A 26,278-nucleotide genomic window follows, 5' to 3' on the forward strand; every position below is an offset into this window, starting at 1 on the left:
AGTCAAATTTAATGCCTCAACAAAAACCTAAACCAAATGAACAAAATTAAACTTGTGTTTGTATCTCATATTATAATAAGGTTTGTAATTCTACAGATTCATCTAGAGATAAAAAGACGAAAATTAATTGCAAACATTATTTAATTTTTTCGAAATAGGCAGATCAAAGAGAAAATTGTTACCTTAATTGCTGTAAAAAAAACAAGAACATTGAAACAGTTGATTGTTATTTTGTGATTAATTCAACAATTTGTTTATCCAACTAATCAATACCCTCGTTACATGTGCTGGAAAAGTGGGCCATGTAAACTGACTTTTAATGGTATACATGAAATAAAAATAAAACAATTGGACGAAGATTGCAGACTGGATACGCAAACAAAGACGGCATCAAGGACGACTGTTACAATAACTAAGTACAGAGTTCTGTTGGGTAGGAACACAACACGGGATTGAATTATGATGGTATTATGCTATACTTGTGCTGTCGTTCCCTGTGGGGATATCTCTTACACGTGGAAATAACTCTGATCCGAGGCAAACATCAAAGAGAAATATTTATGAGTGTGATTAGAAATTGACGTGCAGGTGAAAGGAAGGAATCATCAATAAGTCATAAAACAGACTTGAAACATGGTATGGCACTTGGCAACAGCCGTTTGTTTTCTCATTCTAACGGCATTTGATCGGGAGACTCTTACTTGTTTAATATGATACAGTCTTTAATATAGCAACATTGTTCAAATTGGACTCAATATATCATAATGTACTTATAATCACTCGCAGGGAGTAGGAAATGGATGAAACGTAAGTTTACTTTGACATAATATGTTTTCAATGCAATTAGGGATATTAATTATTTAAATTCCTCGACTCTCTGATTATGTAATAATATGGATAATGGAATATATTCTTTAATATAGCAACATTGTTCATATATTATATTATAATGTACTCGTCATGTTTGTGGAAAATAGTAGATGGATAATTCCTTGACTCTCTGATTATCTAATAAAGATAATGTAATATATTGTTTAATATAGCAACATTGTTCATATTATATTATAATGTACTCGTCATGTTTGTGGAGCATAGTAGATGGATAAGTGAATAGAAAATGAAATGTTAATATCAAAGCTTTGTATAGGACATACTGTTGTTTTTAGTTTTTGTTTTTATATTGAATAAGTGATTAGGATTAATCAACTTTATAATACTAGGGAAAGAAAGAACAGCTTCAAAAGTTTTTACCCAAACCTCAAACACACTTGTTGATTATTTGCAAAGAAAATTGAAAATATTTTTGGAAAATAGTTGAATTTCCAACACTAAAAAAAACAACCTTTGGTCATCCATCGATGAATGTAAAGTTGGAAAGTTTTTCTGAAAAATGGATGTATCTTGAATTGATTAGTCTTGTATCTTGGCATATAGACTGATGGTTTATGTGTGAATAGTACCGGTACTGTTTGTAGTAGAAATTGGGGGGTAGTGGCCGAGTGGTCTAATGTGTCCATTTTAGATCTTAAAATTATGTGACAAGATTTATAAATGCTAGCTTTTATGTAACAAGACCTCTATGTTCTGCAGGATAATCTCTCTCTCTCTCTCTCTCTCACTCGTATGGTTGTGATCTGATTCTAGTTGTTTCCACTGGATAATGTTGATATTATCAATTGTATTAGAATCATTAAAACTTAATTTTATAATGTTATTTCATTGTAATTATATTACACTTGCCCCTATTGATCAGATGAATTGGAACAATTATTTAATTAGGTAGTGTGCTTGTCATTGTGTAGGACTATATAGATATATTGATGATATTCTGATGTCAGTGTTCATGTTCTGTTCTGTTAACTGGTATATACTGATCAACAGACTGATTCAAGGAAGTACATATTGTAAAAAACAGAAATTATTGTGTCCTGAAATCTGTATTGAATTTAATGTGGTTTCATGTCATACTTTTCTGCACAAACTTGACTACCGAAGATAGGTATACACCATGCAGTGTGCTATGAAGAATTTTTTGTCCAGACAGCATAGTTTCTATCTACTATTTGTTGAATATGTGTGCATGGGATCTCAGGGTTACTTCCGATTCTTAAAAAAATACCAACTGTTCCTTGTCAGGCCCCCTGTCCTGCACCTCTAAAGACCTTTTTATCAGCGATATCACTTTAGGTGGAAGCAGACATAAAGCCCCACAAACGAACAGACAGACTTGGACTTTATTTCAAATGATAGAGCAACTTGGACTTGGATTTTAGAAGCTAAAGCTACTTTGGCAGATGACATGATTAAAAGGGTCACAACAGCGAGATATGATAGTGTTATAAAATATAGAAAATAAGATTGACTAATTATATATGGTATAATTATACTAGAGCTTATGGACTGTCTTATAATCGGCTGAATACTTCTCATATCCGTTTACCGGGGAGATATTAATATCACCATATATTCAATTAATTCACTGGCATCATGGAGCTAATATAATATAATATAATATGACTTAAGAATAAAAGCTGCTTAAAATAGGAATGTTAATCTATCTTAAATGAACTGTGTCTTAGCTTATTGGTTGCGGGTTAGGGTTATATTGAGATTGAGAGATAAGCGTGGGCAGGGAATTTGAGATTATAGTTATTCATGTAAGATAATTCCTGTTGTTTGAAATGATTTCAAATGTTCAATATTTATTTATGAGTAAAGTTTTGTAAAGATGTTGTAAATATGTAGACTGATATCTCATCAGATGTATAGTAAGTGTGGGGGCTGTACACTAATCAGATAATTATGTATTCTATTTTCGTTGGTAATATACAGTGGAGGAGGAAGCCTTCAAATCAGAAAGGTTCACTGATCGTTTAGGACATTTAAATATGGATCAGTGACGGGGGGCAGACAATTCAATTATTTATCATATTTTCTTTGATAATGCACACTGACAGAAGCCTAGATTCAAATGTGTGAAAGTTTCATTTAGGACATTAAAATATGGATCAGATCAGTGTCACATGTGAAATTCAAATGATCTTTATGGTCAGTACAGAAATTGGTCAGTTTCATACGGTCAACCACCTTCTTGTCAAGGAGTGTTTCATAGTTATATCAGTTTGTTTCATACGGTCAACCACCTTCTTGTCAAGGAGTGTTTCATAGTTATATCAGTTTGTTTCATATGGTCAACCAGCTTCTTGTCAAGGAGTCCTTCATAGTTATATCAGTTTGTTTCTATTTGTACATTAGTTGATTACATAGAATGACTAAAGTAAACAAATTTATAGAAGACAAGTTTCATAGATTTAATTGACATTGAATAATGAAAAACCATTTACAATGTAGATTAGCCTTGAAGAACTATTCGAATTCTAATTTTGCATTTGGTCATGTTCTGGTGTATTTATACTTTACCATCAACAGATCAAATTCTGTTACTTTTAATTGACATCAAATAACAAATAGTGAAAAATCCGTCGCATAGCCTTGAAAAGCTATTGAAATTCAGATATTCAAAAGTTTATGTGAGCGTTATTGTGGATCTAGTCTGCTGCATTTGGTGATATTCTGCTATATTTATAATTTACCATCTAAAATTGACAGAATGCAGATGTTTTAACAGGTATCTCTGTACAAAGTATGATTTGATTTTTATCAAAATTTGAATGAATTCTTCCTTTGTTTTCAGGTAAATGGCCAGGATCTGTCTAATTCTACACACGAGGAAGCTGTTGATGCTTTCCGCTCCGCCCAGGAACCGATAGTAGTGGAAGTTTTACGTCGTGCTAATAAAAACAAGATGAAAAGTAGATCACCGACGTTAGTATCTATAGGAACGCAGACAGAGGAGGATTTTTATTGTTATAACCGTCCACCCACTCCACCTCCTTCATTTTATCCGCAACATGTGCACGGGTAAGTTAAAAAAAAAAATTATTTTATTTAATTTGAATCGTTTCTTTATAATTATCAAGTACTACAACATATTCTATTTGACTGCACATGACTGCAATAGGTACAATGAAATGTATTTTCTTTGTCTTACTAAAATGTATTGTGCCTGGTCCTCAATACCCACAACTGCCATATTTGTTTGCCAGTTGATTGAATGCCAAAACATTAGAGTTGGTAAAATAGACACCACTGATGATAGAAGACACAGGACACAGATATTTATACCTTTCAAAAACCGTTAAAGGATCCCTTGACTGTTTGAAAGCGAATTAACAATAGGTTCTAGCACCAACCTCCCCATAAAATGTACCTCATACATAGCACAATGCATGGCATATTCCTATCTTCAACTAATTAGCTATTTTGTCACAGAAAAGTATGATTTTATTTTGAATCATTTCCATTTGAAAAACGGTCATAAATACCACAAAAACAGATTTCAGGAGTCCTGCTAAATTGTGTGATACAAACATATTTTTTTTTGAGAGGGTACAAAATAGCAGTTTAATACAGTGTTATACAGGATAAATGATTCATCTGAATGTTATTGGATAGATCTACTGATAGAAGGGTTCAAGCAACATGGGAACAGAAATTAACTAAATTGGTTTCTTTTACCCACTTTTGACAGTTGATGAATGTTGTATATGAATCAGTAGAACCTGATCTATCACCAGTAACACACCAAGTATCAAATATCACACTAACACCTTTTTAATACCATCTCTCCCTCTTGCTCTCTCTCTCTCTCTCTCTCTCCATGTTAACCCATCTCTCTCTCTCTCTCTCTCTCTCTTTGGATTCTACTCTGGTGTCATCCAACACAATCATGCTATATCCATTAACCTGTCTTAGTTCATCTTTCTAGCTGTGGTTGAATCCGATATTCTATACAAGGAGACACTGATTTAACCAGTTGATCTTACAGAAAAAGAATTTCTGATCCCTTACTGATTAAGGATGACTGGCTTGTTTTTGGATCAGATCACAATCTGGCAAAGTGTTGATATTAACATTGAAATGTAGAGGAATATTTGACATTTTATTAATTGAAGAAAAATGTTTTGCATCAGTGGCATTTGCTTTCTTATAAAATTGAATGCTTTCAACATCGTGTCTGGCACTGACGTGGTTGATAGTATGCATAGTCCTTCAGATGAGATCAAAAACTAAGGTCCACCCATTGAAGAAGAGTGGGTCATATTACTGATAATGCCACAGTCTGGACAAAATCACATTTCACATATAACCCAAGAAATAGAAATTTAAAAACCAACTTAATATGTCTCAAAGAAACAAGCCTATTGTGTTGACAAGACATTAAACCCTGTTCTCTTGATTCAATTAAATTTTAAATTTATATACTCTGCACCTCCTGCAACCCCCCCCCCCCCTGAAACTTTCACGGGCAGGATCGCTGTTTATGATTGTCTGATTTTGGCAGTTTCAAGATAGATATATGAAATTATATACTTCGATTGTCTAGAATTGGTGATGTTCTTCATGCATTTTCAAATTAGATATATAATTATTATTACATTCTCATTCATCTTCATTTAAAACCTGACCATCTTGCTAATTTCTCTAGTTCCCCCATCAACCATCATGGGCGTATATCTTCACCAAGCAGACTTTTATGACTAGTCTTGTCTGTACAGTATCTTTAAAAACAGCTGGACGTTCATATCTACTGATACTGACCGATCATAAATAGTGTGTAATTATACCCTGTGTGGCTGTCTGCTAATACAAAAATTATGCTGGACTATATGGATGATTTCACTCACCATTAATAGAATCAAATCAGTCCAATGGTGCAGTCCAGTCAGTGTCTTAAATTGTGATCCTCAACTAGCTAGAAATGAAATGAGGTTTAACATCTTAGTTTCCTGCGCCAACTTAGCTAAAGACAAAGGTGCCATGTACAAGGTAGGGTATGAATAACCCTTCTAGAACACCCTATACCACTTGCTATTGAGCCAAGAATGTCACACAATTAATAATTTTCTTTACGCATATGCATTGTGCCATGCCTTGGTTGGCTCTATCCATTTTAAGTAGAAGAAAGAAGATCACCATGGATTTGTCTGTGATATCACCCTATTAGTGGAAGCAGATGACATTATACCTACCAACCAACGACCACCGTGGTTGTTGAGGATCGGTGACATTAAGATGCAGCACTTTTTTTATTAACATACAATGGGGATCAACACCCCTAATAAATGTTAAGGAAATATAAAAACAAGTGATTATCAGGCCAAAACTATCAATTCGGTATCTCCATTACCAAATAAATTACTGTAAATATTTACAACCGAGATAGCCATATTTATGGAAACACGAGACTCATGATAAGATTATTTGAAAGTAGGTGTAGCGGGCATTGCGATTAGGGAGTCACTCTTAGTGCCTCCTTCTAAGATATCAGTCACCAAAACCCCTGTTTAAAATAATATACGACCAAGATAGTACCAAACAGATGTAGTTTTTTTATCATCCAGTATAGTAATTGATATAGACATTTAGTGATAATGTTTAGTAGAGGTTATCCAGCACTATTGTTGTGGCACTTTTGTTATCATTGGAGGGGAATATAAGTACTTATACCATGAACCTCTTGAATGTCAGAAGATTTTCACTGAGTTTGGATGAAGCATGTGCCCATGCCTGGAAATAATGACTTTAGTTGTAGGCCTACCTGAACTATACTTGACATTTCGAACTTTGTTATGAATATGTATTAATAAAATCAATCAAAATATAAAAAAAGACCAATCAGTGCCAAATAAAATGAGAGGGATTGCATCTGACAGCCTTAATTTGTGCCTGAAAATGTCCGTGACATACCTAACCTCTTGGATTTTCTCCAAGTCCTCCAGGTTCTTCCCACTGTTAAAGAGTCCAACAAGCAAAATATTGAGTGAAATATTGAAATCAATTTCTGCCAGCTTGTATTATTGTGGACATTAAACTCTCTCTCTCTCTCGCTCTCTCTCTCTCTCACAAAACTCATAATTTCTTCTTGCCTACTGCCTTCTAGGTGTTACCAGAGTAATGTTATTTTGTGAAATATTAAATATGGAGGGTGTATTTGATACACCTGTTCGAGATACATTAACCATTGAGTTTGATTAAATACCAGGTTAACGGTACTCAAGATTTATCTCACCGAAAACATATCTCAGCTGCTTCATTACTTGATGACGCAGTTTCTACTTCAAGTAGTGAATTAACCGTAATAAAATTGCCGTAATAAAATTGCCACTCTAGTCCTATTATGGTAGTTAAAGCTTTGAAACTTTAAATTAAAAAAAGAAGATTTGTCTGATGCTTGTCTTATAAGGTATACTAGACAAGATATAACAGTCAACTAGAAATCCACAAGACTGAGATATTATAAGCTATAGGGAAGCCAGGAAATCGGGCATCTGTTACAGACAATGTCAAGTACAATTCCTCTGGTACAGGCAATTTTGTCCGGCACATTTTGTCTTTCTTCTGTGTTTTTAATGATATTTCTACTACATATCCTGCACAAAGTTCAAAATGTCCGGTACTCATCGTCAGGTAAAACCATAAGATTTGAGGATCTGAGTTATGCGTACTGATATCCCAACTCCTCCCAGTCCCCAACCCTCCTTTTATTTTACATCTTGACCTTATGATAAGCTGAAGGTTTGTCTGCCCTACTCAATGTATATAATTCGTAACCCTGTGTACTGATATTTCTGGTGGATGCCCTAGGTAACTTCTTCATGTAGTTTTATTTCTAAATTTTGATATGGAAAACGATGGTCAAACGGTTCTGATTACAAATTTACAGTTTGGAGCAATGCAAAATTTGCTCTGTCGACAAGATTTAATTTATAACTCGGTGTACAAATATTCTGGTGATAACTTCTGCATGTAGGTTTTCTAAATCTGGATCTTTATAACAGGATTGGTCATACAGATGAATACTTGTTCTGATTACGAATTTACTGTTTGGAGCGATGCAAAGTTGACCCTGTTCCCAAACATATGTAAATCTGTGGACCATATGATTACTTTCTAAAGATCAGTGTCACACTTCGTGTCAAAATATTTTGCAGTGCAATGATTTCAAAATGTTCAATTGAAAGATGTTTGCCATCTTTTTCTCTCTTTGATTTTCTTGTCTGTCGTCGCAGAAACGAATAAACAATAGAAACATCTGATGCAATGTGCAGGAGTAAAGAATTTGGATGTGTTTGGTTGGTTGGTGGAAACATGGACGAAGACAACAATTGGTGTTAATTTAGGAATATTTCGCAGAGTTGTGAAGGGTGATTTCGGTGCAGTTAAAGGTTGCGGGCTGTCTCCCGAGTATTATTCAAGGTATTTTAAGTGCATACAACTCATGTTTTGCCCGACAGGTGAGAACTAGTTGCTCTACAATTATTGGAAACTAGATGTTACTTCGTCAGTCGACTCACAGCTGTTCCATATTTTTCAGCATATTGCACTAGATGAAAAAAAAATGATAAGGGAGTTGGCCACAGCTTTTTCTATTTAAAAATAATAATGTAATACAGTATGGTGTAACAACGATGTACTTCATTGACTTGTGAATAATATGAAATCGTTACTATTGTGTTTTCATTGAAATATAATTTTCATATCGATAAGTTATGAATATTTTATATTGTGTATCTTTGACTCAATGGATGAGTTGGCTTGGTCTCTTAATTCACTTGCTTTAGATTTTAAATATTCTCGATTTCTAACATGTTTGAGATCGCACTTATGTCTGACTTTGGATCCCATATTTAATTAGAAATCAAGAACCCTTTCAGGAACTCAATGGGTTGGCTGGGGCTCTTATTTAATTTCAATGTCAAAGAGGTGTAAGATCACACTTATGTCTGTCAGACTTAGTCCAAAGATGTTAAACCACATTTCACTATTTTCACTTAATAGGGAATATTACTTAATTGGGAAATTCACTTTTTAGTAATTCACTTAATTGGAAAATTGACTTTATCACAGAATATCACTTAATTGGGAAATATGTCTTAAGAAGGATTTCCTAAAATAGCTTCCCCAAAATAAGCTCTAATGCAGGTTAACCATAATCTGAATTTTGGTTTTGAAGAATGTGTAGACACACCTGTTCATTTGATGAAAAATGCCCAGTAAAGAAGCTCTTTGAATCACCAGGGTGGTGGTCAAGTAGTTTAATGTGAACGGTATAGATCATACAGTCTTATCATTGGTGTAATTTCGATCCCAAGATTGTACGTGACAAGGAGTAAGGTCGCCTGCTCAGCATCATGGGTTTTCTCCAGGTACTCCTGTTTCCTCACTATGCTAAAGATCCCTACGCACAATCAAATTATTAAAATAATAATTGCATATGTTAGTCTCAAAATGGTATAGTTTGGTCAAGTGGATGTGAAACACCATCTCTCTATCTCTATCTCTCATCAGGTTATATTAAATCTAAATGATTAAAAATCTTCCATGGTATCTAACGACACTCTCAATAGATTTTCTACAACAATTTCATCTTCTTGGGCTGTGATTTTGTCAATTGTAGAGAATAGAAAGCATTGAAGACAGACCAAATGACTTGCTCTGTGGAACAATTTAAATGATGCGAGTCTCAGGGGAAGTAATTCACACGACTACCCGGACTGCCTCTGTTACAGTAAGACACATCAATAAAACCAGAAAATAGCTTTGAGAAAAAATAATTTTAATGACGAAATTCACTTAAAGTCAAAGGAGTAAAAGGGGTTCTTAACGCGAGTGATGAGAATGCATTTCACCCCCAAAATAAATTACCCAAATCGTAACTTCTCCATTATTTTTGGGAGATGTCAGATTTTTTCTCCGTTTGTTGTCTGCTAGTTGTGCGATTTCCAGACACTTTAATGAAATGAACAGAAGTGAGTAATCCAACCAATCATTACCTGTCAAATGACAAACACGATTCTTTAAATATTGTCAGCAGTCAACCGCTAATATCCACGTTTTTTTCACGCTAACGACCAAGTGTTTGATATTTTTTTAGCAATTCTTTGCCCAGCATCTTTAGCTGTCGAACTATTCATGAATCCCACGAAAACTTCAAATAACCACGCATGACGTAATTAATGTGAAGTGTGTCTTCCTGTCATGGCTTCCCATCACTCAAAATCATTTCTGCGCGATCCGTTGTCAAATTTATTTGACTTTATTTGCAGCTCATTTTGCCAAACAATTACCCAATTCAGTGATCAATGTAAAACCTAAATTATATTTTCGAAAATAAATTGAAACAATTTAAAACGAAATAGAAAAAAACTTGACAAAATGATTGACGAATTGAAATAGAAAATTAGATCTAACTCAATCAAATAAAGGTTTTTTGTTATTGAGAATAGGTGCTCGCATAATGTCTCAATTACAAAACAAAATAAGATCGGCAGATATCAAAGGAGAATAATAGAACAAAAAGTTAAAGACTGACAAGAAATTAATTGACTTCCTAATTAAGATCTAAAGTTTTTTTATAAACAGATTTAAGATTACTGTTACAATTTTGAACAGCATTCATTTGCATGCTTTGTTTAAGTCATTTTCAGAGTAAGGCTTCCACTTGCGAAATTTACCGGACGGTCAATTTTTGATGTATTTTATTTAGGAAGATATCTCTTACAATGTTTGACAATTTCAGCCTTATGATTCGATTTTATTTTGGTTGTCTATATACCACTGAACGGAAATAACATCCAGAGTTATTCCTCATTGATACGAAATCTTATTAGGCTGCAATTATTAACCTATCTTTCTGAAATTTATATTGGCTGTCTGTCCAATTAAAAGGAAAAACACCATTGATTTTCCATGATTTTAAATAATGACTTGCAGAGTTATTCGCCTTTGTTACAAAATCTTGTCAGCTCGTTATATGCAGCAAATCTTTCGGAAATTTAAATTGGTTTGTTATCTGATTGAAAGGCAAAACCTTCTTGATTTACTGCTATTTTCAATAATAACTTGTAGAGTTATTGCCCCTTTTACAATACATTTAACACGTTATTCACATAAAAGTTTCTATGCAAAAAAGCTTTATTTAACGTTTGCTTGCACCGAAGTGATGTCACTGACAATGACATTAAGATAGATATTTATAATAAACATAATTTAATATTGCTTCATTTTTTAAAACTTATCTCAAAAAGAAAATAAATAAAAGTTTAAAAGAATGAAGCAATTTTAAATTAAGTTTCCGTCTGTTGTTGATGTTATAATAGTTAAAACTATTATATTTATTTTATGAATGGGACTGGTCTGTAACAGACATGTTTTCACAATAGACAGCACTTAAAAACCTAAGTGACAGGTGGCTTGGCTGAGACTTCAAGGACATTTCAAGGTCGAGTAAATCCTTCTCTGTCTCTCTCCTTACCATATTAATTATCCCTAGACTCAGCTTAAGTCAAGTCCAACTCAGGCATTGATTTACAAAAATAAACATTGTGTAAGTTTAGTGAGTGTCAAGGAGGCAAGCCATTAAATCAGCATGTCAATGGTAATTCTTGACAGCCTGGAAGAGTGGAGGGCACCCATGTCAGGTTCATGGTGCCAATATTTCCTGGGTCTGTGAAAGTCATTATAAATGGAATGATGGTATTTTGACCACATGGCAACATTTCTACACATTGTTGTAAATAACTGACCTACTTTCCTCTTTCACAGCTTTATTCCTTGTTTCCAGTTCTAGGAATCAGTAAAGGACTTCTCCATGCTTCGTAGTTTGTGAAACTTTACATGTTTTATTGTTCCATTCTACTTACACAGTTCGCTCAATATTAATAAGGATCCTACAATCATGTAATTTAATCAAACCCATATTTCAGTTAATGTCTTCCATACAGCACACAAATATATGTAAATTAGATGTTAAAAGATCGATTATGTAATATATGCTAGGAGGTAGAGGATTAAATTTATTATCTAACATCCTGCAAAAAAAACCTTGCAGAATGAAGAAAATACATTTTTTAGAGAATAATTTTATAACAAGAACCAACTTTCAATGAATTGCCCGATTTCCAGCAATTTAATCATAATGTAGAACTATTAAAATGTTTAGGAGCTTTTATATACCAATAATTTATATTATTTTAACTATATGTGTACCAATAACTATGTTATATTAACTATATCACTGTGTTCCTATAACTATGTTTGTATGTTTCTTTCATGTACCGTTTATCATTCATGTATATGCACATATGGCCTTGTAAATGTTTTTATACAATATTAGCAAAATTTTGTTTTCAAAACAAAAAGTTATTGTAATGTAATCATTGCAATATGTAATATCCCTGTAAACTAACTTGACCTATTGACCTCAAGTCTGTATTTAAAGAGATGAGTGAGAGAAGAAGATGTACAGGATGGAGAGAGAGTCACGCTACATAAAGTGACAAGTAGCTTGGACGCTGAACTGACATGAGTTTAAGCTGAAGTGCCACGCTTGTTTCAGTGTTTTAGTCCCCTGTATGTCAAATTGGTAATGAGTTTATGATGGGAACTGAAGTAATTCGACTCCAGTTACAGTCTGACACACTAGATGATTGCCATCTATACATACATGTTAAAATTTACTGTTAAAACCTGTCCTTGTTTTACCGTTAATGTGATGAACTCATAGTCTCCTTCAGAATCTATCATTTGTTATCAGATTGATGGAGGACTTGAGGTTAAAATAAGTAAATTGTTTGGAAAGTTTTAAAGCTGGGGTCAAGTGTAGTTTGTTTGTGGGATGATTTAGTATTTGAAGAAGTCTTTCGAATTTTTATTAGGATGATGACTGGTTACAGTGGTGTGATGATAGTTGTTTCATCAGAAAAAAGTAATAAAATGAAATATATGTAATAACCTACAAAAGAAATGTTATAACCAGCATTAGTCACTGAATTTTTGAATAGAAATAGAAATGGGCCCCTCGCACCCCCACATTGTCATGCCACTGACTGTTTTTGATCATTTATGATATTCTAATGAATTTAACTTTTTTAAATAGTTTGTTATTTTTTCATCAAACGCAAAATATTCACCAATTGGATTTTTAGCTCGGCTTGAATAATAAAATAAAATAGGGTTGGAATTAAAATTAACTAGATTCTGATTTATGTTTATCTTGGCTATTCATTTCGCGGAAGAAATGTGATACCAATTCAAAAATAAACTTTCCAAATTTAGGGAGTCAATTTAACGTCTACTTTTGGGGTTGATTTACATCTTGGGAAATTCAGTTGGAGCTTTTCTTCTTTAATGAGTTGAAATTTGCTAAATCTGAAAGCTATTAAAAGATTTGGTTTCATTTGATTTGCGATTTTACAAAACTTTGTTGAAATTTGATTTGTAAAAAGTTAAAAAGCGTTATGTAATTGACAAGAAAATGTTTCATTTGAGAAGCGGGTGTAAGTGTAGGATTTCAGCGTGTGCGGTAAAGTAGAATAATGTCATGTGTTTTATGTTTAAAATAGTATATCTTTAACTGATAACTTTTAATCCATTGACTCTGGGATGCTGTTACCCCAGTAGTGTATGGTACTGATTATATAAAACACTATACTGTATGTATCAAATATTTCAAGATTTCATAAAATAGTTATATTCTAATATTGCAACCACCTTGCGCCGTTTTAGACCCTTATGAAAAGCTTATGCAATTTTGTTAGATGCTATTTGCAACTGCCCATAAATATCGTTAGAAGGTATATGCAGCTACCCATATATATTGTTAGAAGCTATATACAGCTGCCCATAAATGTTGTGAGAAGCTATATGCAACTGCCCATATGTTGTGAGAAGCTGTTTGCAACTGCCCATAAATACTGTTAGAAGCTATAAACAGCAGCCTATAAATACTGTGAGAAGCTATATATGCAACTACCTATATATATATATATATTGTTAGAAACTATATGCAATTGACCATAATAATTGTTAATAAATATAGCATTCTGATGACTCTATATTGTCTGACTTTGCACCTGTAATTATGGTTTAATATGATATTCTTATGACATAATTCACAGGCAAAATCAATGTTCTGGCCCCAGAATATTTGTTACAGACCATTGCATATGAACTTATTAAACCCAACCAATCATTAACCTTTTTATATAAATGCACAATGTGAAATACGAAGACAAAAGCATCACTTATTGTGCGCTTTTAATAAATAATGTTGAAATATTATGTTGGAAAAGGGATGAGGCATATCATGTTGCACACACTGTGAAGTTACACATTGTATAAATAATTAACATGTATGATAAATTACACTCCAAAGTTAACCATGAATAATTCAAGAAATTAGACAAGTAACATTAGAAGATGATAGTTTTCAATGGTTAATTCAAAAAGCCAAATCAATTAAACTTCTGTCAACGGCATTCGCCCTGGCACAAGCTAATGTTGAATAATGTAAAGAATTAAAACATAAAAGAGACACAGTTACCACTGGACACATGATACGCTTTATTTATAAATCTACAAGAAGAAAATGTTGATATGTTTTTGGTGTAAAGTTGAGAAGGGGTTAGAAAGGGTCAAAGAGTTTTTAGGGTATTGGGTTACGGAGAGCGTAGAAAGAGGTTATTGTTAGCTTTTGATTTATAAAGTAGTAAATTTCATTGTTTAAAGCTTTAAGTATTTTAACCTGACAATTTATTCCCTACTAATCTGACCATGATAAATGTATCTTTAAACTGATTTAACGAGACAAAAAGGGTTTGTCCTGTAAGCATTAAAAGGCCTGTTAAGCAGTATAAAACATTAATGAATATTTGTGTGGATTCCACAGCTTCTATTAGGCTAAAACATTTTAATTTTTAATTCTCCAGGATTTTGATAACGGAAAAGTTGTTAGAGATGTTTTATTTAGAATTTCAAATGTGAGATTTCAAAGTTTTTGAGAAGAGCAACAAGTATTTTTGATTTTAAATCATTATCTTCATCCCAAAATTTTGATTAGGTGTTCCTCCCCCCAAAAAGATAAAAATTATTTGGCCTTAGCCTGTACTGACAAACCCATAGTATTTTGTTATCAACCCTCGCATCCGTAAAGCAAAATATTTTAATATTTTAAAAGAAGGATTAAGGATGTGTGGGTTTTACACATTTAACTAGAGTTAAAATTGCCTAGTTGCAGGACGTAAAATTTCTTTATCACTCTAATGTTAATTAATTTTGAATAATATCATATTTAATATGACCTTACACACACTTAAATATAGAAAATCCAATTGCAAACATTCATGAAACTCCTTAAAAACTGCCAAAAAATGGAACCTCTCATAAAAGCGAAAAGGGCACATTTTCCTATTATGTCAATTTTTTTCGGAACTTGACCCCCCCCTCCACCATAAAGATGAGTTACAAATTTGTATATGGCAGTTATATATATGGTCTTTATTTTTAAAAATTTCATCAAATCAATTACTTTCTTGTCAGAGATCTGTTATATAAATACAAGAAAACATGAAGAGAATTAGATGCTCATTAGTAAAAGTTGTTTATTTATTTAATTAACTATAGGGGGGAGTGTGAGAGAGTGTGTGTGTGAAGCCTAATATTATTACTATGGTTAATTAAACAGTGTACATACAGAACAAGGTGCACTTGATTACTTCCATACTTCTTATTACTTAACACATACACACGCCCAATAATGTCTACTATTTGACTTTTCATGAGGCTATTCTTCTGATTTTACACATACGCCCAATAATTTCTACTATATTTGACTTTTCATGAGGCTAATATTTCAGACTAATGACTCAGCCACGCAAGCCACCCCTAATTATCGGTTATTTTCATGCTCTCTGTGGTCCCATTCATCGTATTAGTCTCAAGTAGAGTCCAGTGGATGTTAGTCATCATTCCATTTCTACTAGTATCTGGGATGCCACATGGGTCAAATACGAGCTAACCGGTGTTTATATTCTTTAGGGGTGTAGGCATATGTGTAGATAATTTGGGAGATTGGGATAGCAGGTTTCCTGGACTGTGAAATAATAAAATAGATCCCTCTCTGTTCTGGACCCTGTTGTATGCATCCAAGTTAAACGGGCTTCTATCAATGCGGGGAGGGCAGATTTGGAGTCACACATAATCCTTTAATCCAGGATAAGACTGACAGAGAGTGAAGATGAAGGGGAGGGGGGGTGGGGCATGATAGGGAGGAGGCAATAAAGGATATGTTATGTGATATGCTATTGGTTAATTGGACAAACATGCAGAATACTATCAACAGTCTTATCCAATGTTTACTTTGATGTATAAACTTATCTAATTACCAAAATTCTTTAGTCCCAGCAGGTGCTCCCTGCCTCTCTTTAAATAGATACATAGTAATATTAACATATTCAAACAATGTTTATATTAAACAATTGTATATATTCAAATCTCTTTAATTTATTTTAATTAGAAGAAATTAACAATAATGTATATACAATGTACACAGCCAATTCTTATGAATTAAACTTATCTAATCACCAGAATAGAATTCTTTAGTCCCAGCAGGTGCCCACTGCCTGCCTTTAAATAGATACATGGTTATTGATACAATGTTTATATTAAACCTACCAATACATTCTGTATAGGGTATTTAAATGTCTTTAATTTATTTTAATTAAAAGAAATTAACAAGAATGTATATACAATGTACACAGCCAATTCTTATGAATTAAACTCCCCTGACAATTACCCAGTGAGTAACTAAATTCTTATTAACAATGACAGTCTGACTAATTAGTTAAAGTTTACTTGGAAAGTCAATTAAATTTACATCATCGCCTCATTCCTTATCACTGACCCCTGACCCTGATGTAGGGTTGAAGGTCAGGTCATGAATGTTTAGGGAATTGTCTTTATTTTGGAACTGTATCTGGTGGAAGTCAGATGTCTCTCTGTGTTTGTATACAGTGATGGCTGCCTAGGATTGCTTTATTTCATTCTAACTGAAATGTTGATAGAGTTCAAGATGTTTTGGCGCTCTTTATCAAGGTAGGTTTTGTACCTGTCTGTGAATTTGGATTGTTTTATTTCATTCTAACATAAATACAGATAGAATTCAAAATTTCAAGGTAGGTTTTGTTACCTGTTTCTTTTTAAAAGGTGAATGTTTTATATTATTAATCCAACTTGTGTGTAGTTTATAGAGAATCTAAAATTCTGAGATATGTAAAAGCCACCACAAATCAAAATAAGGAAATTTTTTAACAAAATTAGGAATTAGTTGTGTAACTAGTGGGAGAGCAAGGGGGATGACTACACACCAAGAGCACTTTTTCAAAAATTGCGCCTTTCAACATTGTAACTATTTTAGTTAACTTGTGGGAAAGAACAGAGTCTAGTCATTCAAATGGGACAACAAACCAAGGTCAGATTCGGTGTACATTTTAATGTGCATGTAAAAGAACCCTTGACAGGAAATGAAATGAAATGGGGTTTAATGTCCTACTGTTCTGCTCCTAAACTGGGCTAATGAAGACGGGCATACGCCATACAGTGTGCTATGAGGGAAATTTTGCCCGGACAGCGGCGCTACGGCCTACTCTTATATCGAATTCCAACTGCCAAGGGATCTTTTATGTGCATGCCAATGTGTACACGGGACCTCGGCTTATCCTCTCATCCGAACGACTAGACAGCTGTCCTTGCTTGACAGTAGGAATTTGAAATAAGAGTATGCTGTAGCATGGCTGTCCAGGCACATTTACCTCATAGGACACTGCTTACTGTATGCCTGTCTTGATTACCCAGTTGGCAAAGAAAAGTAGGATGTTAAACCCCATTTCATTTCCTCAGACAGCTATGTTAAAAACTCTACTTTGTAGTAGTTTGTGTCAGTTAATGAGTTGTAATTACCAATTGACTAATTTGTTAGTGTCAGCTATCATGGTAATGGTCAAGCCAGAATGGACACTTCAGAATACTTCTCCTGCTATTTCTGTTTTGTCTTGAAAGCTGTCAGTTCATCAAGGAAATCTATTGTCAGCCTTGACACATTCTTCAGGGCTATATTTCAAGAGGAGTTTTATTGGTGCTGAAATTTAGTGTCTGAGCTTTATGTGGTTTTAAGGTTCTATTAATGGTCTCACTATAAACAAGACATTCCCCCAGACCAATGTCCATACTATATATCACTGGTCAATATGTTCCGTCATTCATTATAGTCTCTATCAGATTGACATTTAGTGGATTTTTATTACAAGCGACTTTAAAAACCTGTTTGATTCTATTTACTGTTAATCAACGAGCCTTGATTTTCTTGATCAATCATGGAAAGGTGACATGGAGAATGTAACCCAGTTCTGTTGCAATTGTAATTAATATATGCCTTTCAGATAAAAACAAACTGATGATTGTTAAGCTAGCTTATTACATTTTTGTCTGAATGCAAAGGCAGGGATGAATATATCTGTTTCAAAACTCCAACTTGTTACCTGTATTTGAGAATGCTTTTTTCAGGCTAATCCTGACGGTTTGATTGGTTTGGGGGTATTTGGTGGTCGAATGGTCTAATATGTGTACTTTAGATCATAAGGTCTGTCATTGATACAAAGCTTGTATGTGACACGGAGTAGGTTCACCTTCCCAACTTCGTGCATTTTCTCTGTGTCCTCTGGTTTCCTTCCACTGCTAAAGAACTCTTAAGCATTTTAATAGTTTTACATTCTTGTTCAGCATCAATATTTTAGATATTTATAGCGAGAGAAATGGGGTTTAATGTCCACTCGACACAAACTAGGTCATTTCGGGACTAACATATGATTTAATTTTATTTCAAGAATTTGCTTACATGTAGGGGTCTTAAGCAGTGGGAGGAAACTGGAGAAAACCCATGAGGTTGGACAGGCGACCCTACTCCTTGCCACGTACAACCAGGGATTCGAAACCACACCAGTTGACTCAATGACAGGCTTTATGATACAGCGCGCGCACACTAACCATTCAGCCATCTAACCCCCCTATTCTAGAGAGAATGGGCCATGTAAAGAAAAATCTGCATTTGGTGTACATTCAGAACGTCTATTCCAAATCTGCCACTGGCTGTGGTTGTTCCTTTAGTTATTTTATACAACAATAGGTTTTATTTCTATCCAAATATTTTTATATTTATTTGAAGTGCCAGATCTATTTTAAACAATAATTTACAAGTAAATCATCATTTTTTATCTCCAGTTATTTTTTTTTTCAACTGACACTATGTTAGAAACGGTGTTTACAGTCTACAGCTGTTCTCAGATTCATGTAAAATCTAAATTACTTCTCAAAGACTCCAAATTTAAAACATAACCCAAAGATAATCAACTTCCAAAACCTTCCAGGCTGTAGTCATAATAAATGCCAAAGGTGTGTCACTATATGATGGATTTTGATCACGATATAAAAACTTAAAATATGTAAATGTTTAAATCACTGGATGTGTTTTAAAAATTTTGAATTTTAGTTTTCTTAGACAGCTGTGAAACAAATTGGTATAATTTAATGCTGCCATCTTTATTTGTCTGAGTTCATAAAGTAATAATAATTCTGATTTTCTTTCTATACAAGACATTTTTTTTTTGTGTGTGCTTATATTTTCTAATTGTTATTATAATAAGTTTATTTTACAGTACATATTTTTTATTTTTATGGTTAGGTTGGGATTTTTTTTTTTGTTCCTTTAAGAAATAATCTGATTGTTGGATGTTCAAGCACAAACCCGAAATCACAACAAGTAATGTTACCATGCAACAAAATAACATTCCAATTTGTTTCACCTTTTACCAAAAAATTGCTGAGTTGTGTAATCTCACCTCAGATACTTGGTCTAACGGGAGATGGTATGCGAGGTCATGTTAGTTACGCCCCTTTACTTGTTCCTCTGTTGACGTTGTCATTGTTAGATACACGGAGGACATATGACACAACATGTACTGGTATCTGATGTTGATTTAACTTTTTTACATACAAGTGTCAATCTTCTTCACTTACTTCAGATTTATTCTTTCTTTTCTCTCTTTTTTTTTGTCGTGCTGGATTAGCGAATTTTTAAAATGTCATTGCTGATTTACACATGACATTCAAGATAATTTAATTGTTTCTTTGATTGATTTATGAAGAAATCTGTTTTCTGTCTTCTGTGCTTTTTGAGATGTGAATTTTTTAAAAATGTGATGGAATGTAATATTTAGACAGTCATAAACATCATTTAGTGGAAAGATAGAGAGAATCAGTTCCAGGTCGGTCCACCTAAAGAAATAAATAATAGTAAATGCAGGAGGACCACACCACCCATAAACAATTACACAAAACAAACCCAAAAGCATATATATTAGATCATTTCAGGACTAGTATTAGGTATATATTTATTTTAAAAATTTGCTAACATGTAGCAGTAGGAGGAAACTGGAAGGGCCTTACTCCTTGTCATTTACAACCATGGGATCAAAACCACAACATTAGAAAACTGTAGTAGGTGGGTAGCCCCTCAAACCAGTGAAGATAGATGAACTTTTAGTAGGTTTAAAAGTTGAATTTATTGGTAAACGTTTCGGACTAAAGGTGTCCTTTGGTAAACGTTTCGGACTAACGTTTACCAATAAATTCAACTTTTAAACCTACTAGGAGTTCATCTATCTTCACTGGTTTGAGGGGCTACCCACCTACTTATCTTACGCTTTCCTGAACCCCTTGTGCATCGCTGAGATCCCAGTTTAGATGTCCTCCAGTTACTAGCCTCCAGCTACATCGGACACATTGTACGAGGGTTATTGTCGTCTTCCTCCACATTAGAAAACTCTGATGCCACGTGCAGAGATGGAATCCAATTTTAAAAATATTGGTGCAGATGTCAGACTTGGAACAATTTTATTTTACTTTGTTATTGGTTACGATTTCTAAGTTTTTCATATTTGGAATTCTTTAAGTTGTTATTTTTCCATCCTTTGTGTCCCCTGAGTGAATTCCTTCGACATGTTGAAATTTAACAATTTAATCTTTTGACATTTTAAAAGATTTTTTAAAAAAAAAAAATGTGAAAACATTTTTTTACAAGCCTATGTTTTATCTTTGATAGTCAAACATGAACTTCTGTGGTATTCTCTCCCTCACATTTTTAAAATTATCTTCTTTTTTCGACTGACACCCATTAACACTTTGAGAGTCTACACGTCTTGTCTGGGTAAACAAGGCTACATGGTCTGTGTTTGTTGACGTCTGGTTGACGTGAGTTTGGCTAAAACAGAATGTGAAGAATTGATTCGAATTAATCAGATATTCACAAGCATGGTTTAACACGGAGGTGCCAGTCTTTACCTTAAGATCATTGAATTTAATTCTTTTTTGACAAGTTGAGATGTTTGACTCTTTGTCTGTTGGTTCTTTCGTGGGGCTTAACATCCACCGAGTATGATATCACAGTCGTTCGTTCATTCCTGGAGTTTTACGTCCACTTCCACCAAGGGTGATATCGTAGACAAGACTATATGTCTAAGTTCACGTGTTCTTATAGTCTTGTATTCTAGACAGAGAGGTTCTCTAGAACACTAATGTGCATCTGTTCTTATAGTCTCCTATTTTAGACTGAAGGGGTTCTCTAGAACACTAATGTGCATGTGTTCTTATAGTCTTCTATTTTAGACTGAAGGGGTTCTCTAGAACACTAATGTGCATGTGTTCTAAAAGTCTTTTATTTTAGACTGAAGGACTTCACAGTAACACTAATGTACATGTGTTTCTATAATCTTCTATTTTAGACTGCAGAGCTGCACTATAACACTAATGTGCAACTAATTGCTGGATTCCACTGATAGTGTTATATCAAGTCCTCTAATTAAGACAGAAATGTGTTCTGAGAAAAAAAAAAGAAACACTGTGGCATTGCTAGTGTCCATTGTTGTAGGGAGTCTCCTATTTAGTGTGAAGGGTGTCACTATAACATTGAACTGGGTTTTTATGCCCCCTCAACACAACCAGGTCGTTTTGGGCCTAGCATTGTGTAAGTATTGGCATCTTTTAGTTATAGGAGATAACACACATGGTCAGCCAGGTGACCCAACTCTTATCATAAACAATTTTTGGATTGAACACAATGTTTTCATACATGATAAACCTTTAATTCCTAGGACAGTGTTTTAAACCACAGGGCATTCCACCCCACCACACCCCCTACCCTTTGTGCATTATAGCAGTGAATGTAGACGATTTGAATTTATGAAAATATTGACAAAATTCTTTTCTGTGTATTTGAAACGTTAGGCTATTATTTTTGTGAAGACAACTGTTTTCTATAATATGGTCGCATGTGTTTTGTTTGTCATCACTGAAAGGTAGTCATGCTGATGTATATGTTTTTGTAGAAAATGTTAAAATGTGTTTTTCGTTAAGTTGGCCGAGGAGTCCACATATTGTGGAGAGAATATTTGTGGGTTGGGTAAATGTCAATCAGTTCTTCACGTTCCTCTATTGTCAATTCTGACAACTCGTGTAATACAGATTTTTCTTAAATCTGAGCATGGCTATTGGTGCAGAAGAATGAAAAGTTGTCCACCAACTTTGTGGATGTGAAATGAAATGATTTAAAACGAAATGGAATTGGGTTTAACTCTTTACATTTCTGACCCAGTCAGGCTAATGAAGAAGGGCATACTATATCATGCAGTTGGCAGTGAGGGAAATTTTGCTGTACTCTGTATCAAATTACAACTGTCAAGGATTCTTTTACATGCACATGAGTTCGATCCCTACATTGGCCGAGAAAGTTATCCAGATTTTCCGGAGTGGTTCCCCCTTGTCAGTGATGCGGGATGGAGGGCCTGACAAAGACAGCTATCTAGTCCTTTGGATGATACAAAAAACCGAGGTCTCGTGTATACATTGAAATGCACGTAAAAGATCTCTTGGCAGTTGGAATTCGATATAAGAGTAGGCGATAGTGCCGCTGCCCGGGCAAAATTTCCCTCATAGAACACTGTATGGCGAATGCCCGTCTTCATTAGCCCAGTATAGGAGCAGAACAGTAGGACGTTAAACCCCATTTCATTTCATTTCATTACATGCACATGACTAGATGCCAGGGGTTGGCTGATTAGTTAGTCGATGTCATACTCATCAAGCCACCCTCACCCTGGCATAATTCTATGCTACTTGTACTGATATGTTATTCCTTGACAAACACTAACCCTTCACCATTAAATTTTCTCTTATGGTTTACATAATTGTAAAAAGTATTCGGGTCTAGCTCTTCTTCATTAGCCAAGTTCGGAGTAGAACAGTAAAACGTTAAACCCCATTTCATTTCATTTCATTATTCGGGTAGACCTCACTTTCTTGTACCATTGGAATGAGTAGATGGGTTTCCTTACTAGACCTTCCTTCATGCATCGTGGACAAATTGAAAAACCAGGCTAGAGAATCTAAGTGAACTTTCTTGGCCAACACCAGGAATGTACGCCACACTCACCAGACCACCGATGATCAATGGAGTTTTTCTTGGTGAACACTACTTCCTTCCTAATATAATTTTCTCTTCGGATTAGAAAACTGATGGCGGCTAAATGTTAGGAAATCATGCAATATAACCATGTATCTGATCAGTATCAAGTTATTAATTCATTTTCAAATAGATTTGACAAGATTAGGTCCTTATTTAAATATATCATATATCTCTAATCCTACCGACAACACTCCTTGTCACTTCTCTCTGGTAAATATATATTTTCAGCCTCTCACTTGTCGATCCTTACTACGGTTATTTTATACTAAATCGACAATAACGGTCGATACTTATAGTATCACAAGTACTCAATCAGATTGATACGAGCTACGCTATCGAGCGAAAAACTTACAAATTAAATAATCACATTGCGATAGTGAATTAATAATCTACTTAAGTCGAACTACTGATCGCTCGAGAATAAATAATATTCGATTACAAAATAAACATGACAGAAGTATGATCCTCTAATAGCGACAAATACTTCTTTAGTTTGCGTTATTACAGGTCACATGTCGTATTGTGTAAATATTGACTCTTCCCATTGGTCAGTAGCCAGATAATTGACCAATGGTATGACCTGTACCGTGTAAATCAATACAAATTGATATTTTGTATTAAATGAATGATTGTGTTCTGATGAGTGTGGTTAGTTTAATAATGTACTCTATAAAACTTTGGAAAATGTTAAAACAATTTATTTTTTTGGTGATTATTTTTGATATGAAATCCTATAAATTATATAGCTTACATAATTATAGTTTAGAAAAGTAGTTTTATTATAGCCAAATATAGTCATATGATGAATTTTTAATTTCTTGGAAACTACAATATTGTGAAAGTTGAACTTCTGAAAGGAATATCAGTCCGCATTGTTTAGTTCTATCCAGCATTTACAAAGATATAATGATTTGAATATTTCACAAGATTGATATCATGTGCATTTTACATTTTTAGTGCGGATTAAAGCTGTAAAGATTAGATATTGTTCGAAAAATGCACGATCAGGATTTGCAATTTTAAAAATAAAAGTATGCAAGAAGATATAGTTTTAATTGTATAATGAGATAAAAAAGACAATATAGTTTTGATTGTATCATGAGATAAATCAGAGAATATAGTTTTACTTGTATAATGAGATAAATCAGAGAATATAGTTTTACTTGTATAATGAGATAAATCAGAGAAGATAGTTTTACTTGTATCATGAGGTATATAGTATCAGCTGTATAATATGGAAAATCTGAGGAAATAGAGTTTTACTTGTATAATGTAGAAAATTAGAGAAGATATAGTTTTAGTTGTATAATATGGAAAATCAGAGCAGATATAGTTTTAGTTGTATGATATGGAATATCAGAGAAGATATAGTTTTACTTGTAAAATATGGAAAGATATAGTTTTAGTTGTATATGGAAGATATAGTTTTAGTTGTATAATATGGAAAATCCGAGCAGATATAGTTTTAGTTGTATACCTATAATATGGTAAGATATAGTTTTAGTTGTATAATGAGGTAAATCAAAGGCAATATACCGGTAGTGAGGAAAATCAAACAGAGAAATGTCTACCATGATTCATTTAATTTTCATTAACTCAGTATATGAATGCTTGTCTGGTAAATAAAGAAATGAAAACTTCTACAAGTAGGGCCTGGTTGATGTTCAACCACTTTATGTCCAAGATTGACATTAATTACGTGACCTTAGATACTCATTAATAACACTGGATAACGATTGAGTAATTAATTTGGAATCCATCGTTTGTGAATAGGAATGATTAGACGATAAATTGGACATTGTTTTCATTCACGCTCGAGATTACACGTCCATCAAGCATTACGTAATTTGACTGGTGCTCTAATGACGGTATTCCCCTTTACCTCATCAAAATCGCATTCTAACACAGATAATTAATAAGGTCTAAGCCAAAAAAATTCTAAAACACAATTATCGGGACATTAAAACACCATAAAGCCACACGTCTAATTATCTTAAACATGCATGCACACACCAGATCTTGTGCATAACATGCATGAATTAATCGGTGTGAATAGCTAAATATTTTTACAATTCAAGTTGTTATCGAAGGCGATGGAATATGCCTGACTGGGGCTTGATGCCACCTTTTATTTCTGCCGATCAAATATTGAAAGAGTAACAACAGGCATGCGGAAAAGAAAAGATGAAAAATGACAGGCAGCCCTTGAGGGGTCAACGAGATGGTAGTCTTGTTTAATTGGCCACCTCATGCTGGGTGAGATAGCTGACTGGTACATGGTGAGGCTGAGACTACGAGGACCTGATCAACAAGACTGTCTTGGGAATTCACTTATAGAGTGTTAGTCACCGACCAGTCCAACTGACTCTCTCTATCTCCCAGCCTCTTTGGTCATTGATAATAGTCACAGATTGGTGGCTAGCAGTTACTATCAGTAGTCTGATTACTGATTCCTTTGTTTAATTCAGTGGCTACCATGTTTTTAGTAGTAGAAACCGAATGATCGAGAGATGTCAGATTTTGATACTTTGTGGAAGATGTAAAGACAATTTGCCTTGTATTTTCTATTTAACTTTTGCATACAAGATTTATGAAATTAGGATATTATGTGATTGTGATTTTGCGGACAATAATACAAGAACCGGAACAGAAACTTGAGGTTAATGATTGAAAACCACTAGTTATCCAGTTACATCAGTGAAGAAGAGACGGGATCCTTTGTTTAAATAATTAGAGTACTAACAATACAAGATGGGCACTACTTCAAACCAAACAGAATATTCTAACAACAGACATCTAGTTTAT

General features: G+C 33.9%; 1 protein-coding gene across 8 annotated transcripts in view; it reads left to right on the top strand.

The window, feature by feature from the left end:
* The window catches only part of LOC126827506 (E3 ubiquitin-protein ligase PDZRN3-B), a 275,931-nt gene that overhangs the window by 206,657 nt on the left and 42,996 nt on the right, over nucleotides 1-26,278 (top strand). For 6 of the 8 annotated variants that reach the window (XM_050556908.2, XM_050556909.2, XM_050556915.2 and 3 more), the window contains one exon: nucleotides 3,695-3,921. In XM_050556908.2, the coding sequence (XP_050412865.1) occupies nucleotides 3,695-3,921 (227 nt within the window). Of the gene's footprint in view, nucleotides 1-695; nucleotides 808-3,694; nucleotides 3,922-16,905; nucleotides 16,996-26,278 lie in introns of those variants that run through there. The other 2 variants (XM_050556914.2, XM_050556917.2) reach the window with 2 other exon arrangements.

This window comes from Patella vulgata, chromosome 7 (genome assembly GCF_932274485.2).
Source record: "Patella vulgata chromosome 7, xgPatVulg1.2, whole genome shotgun sequence".
NCBI lineage: Eukaryota > Metazoa > Mollusca > Gastropoda > Patellidae > Patella > Patella vulgata.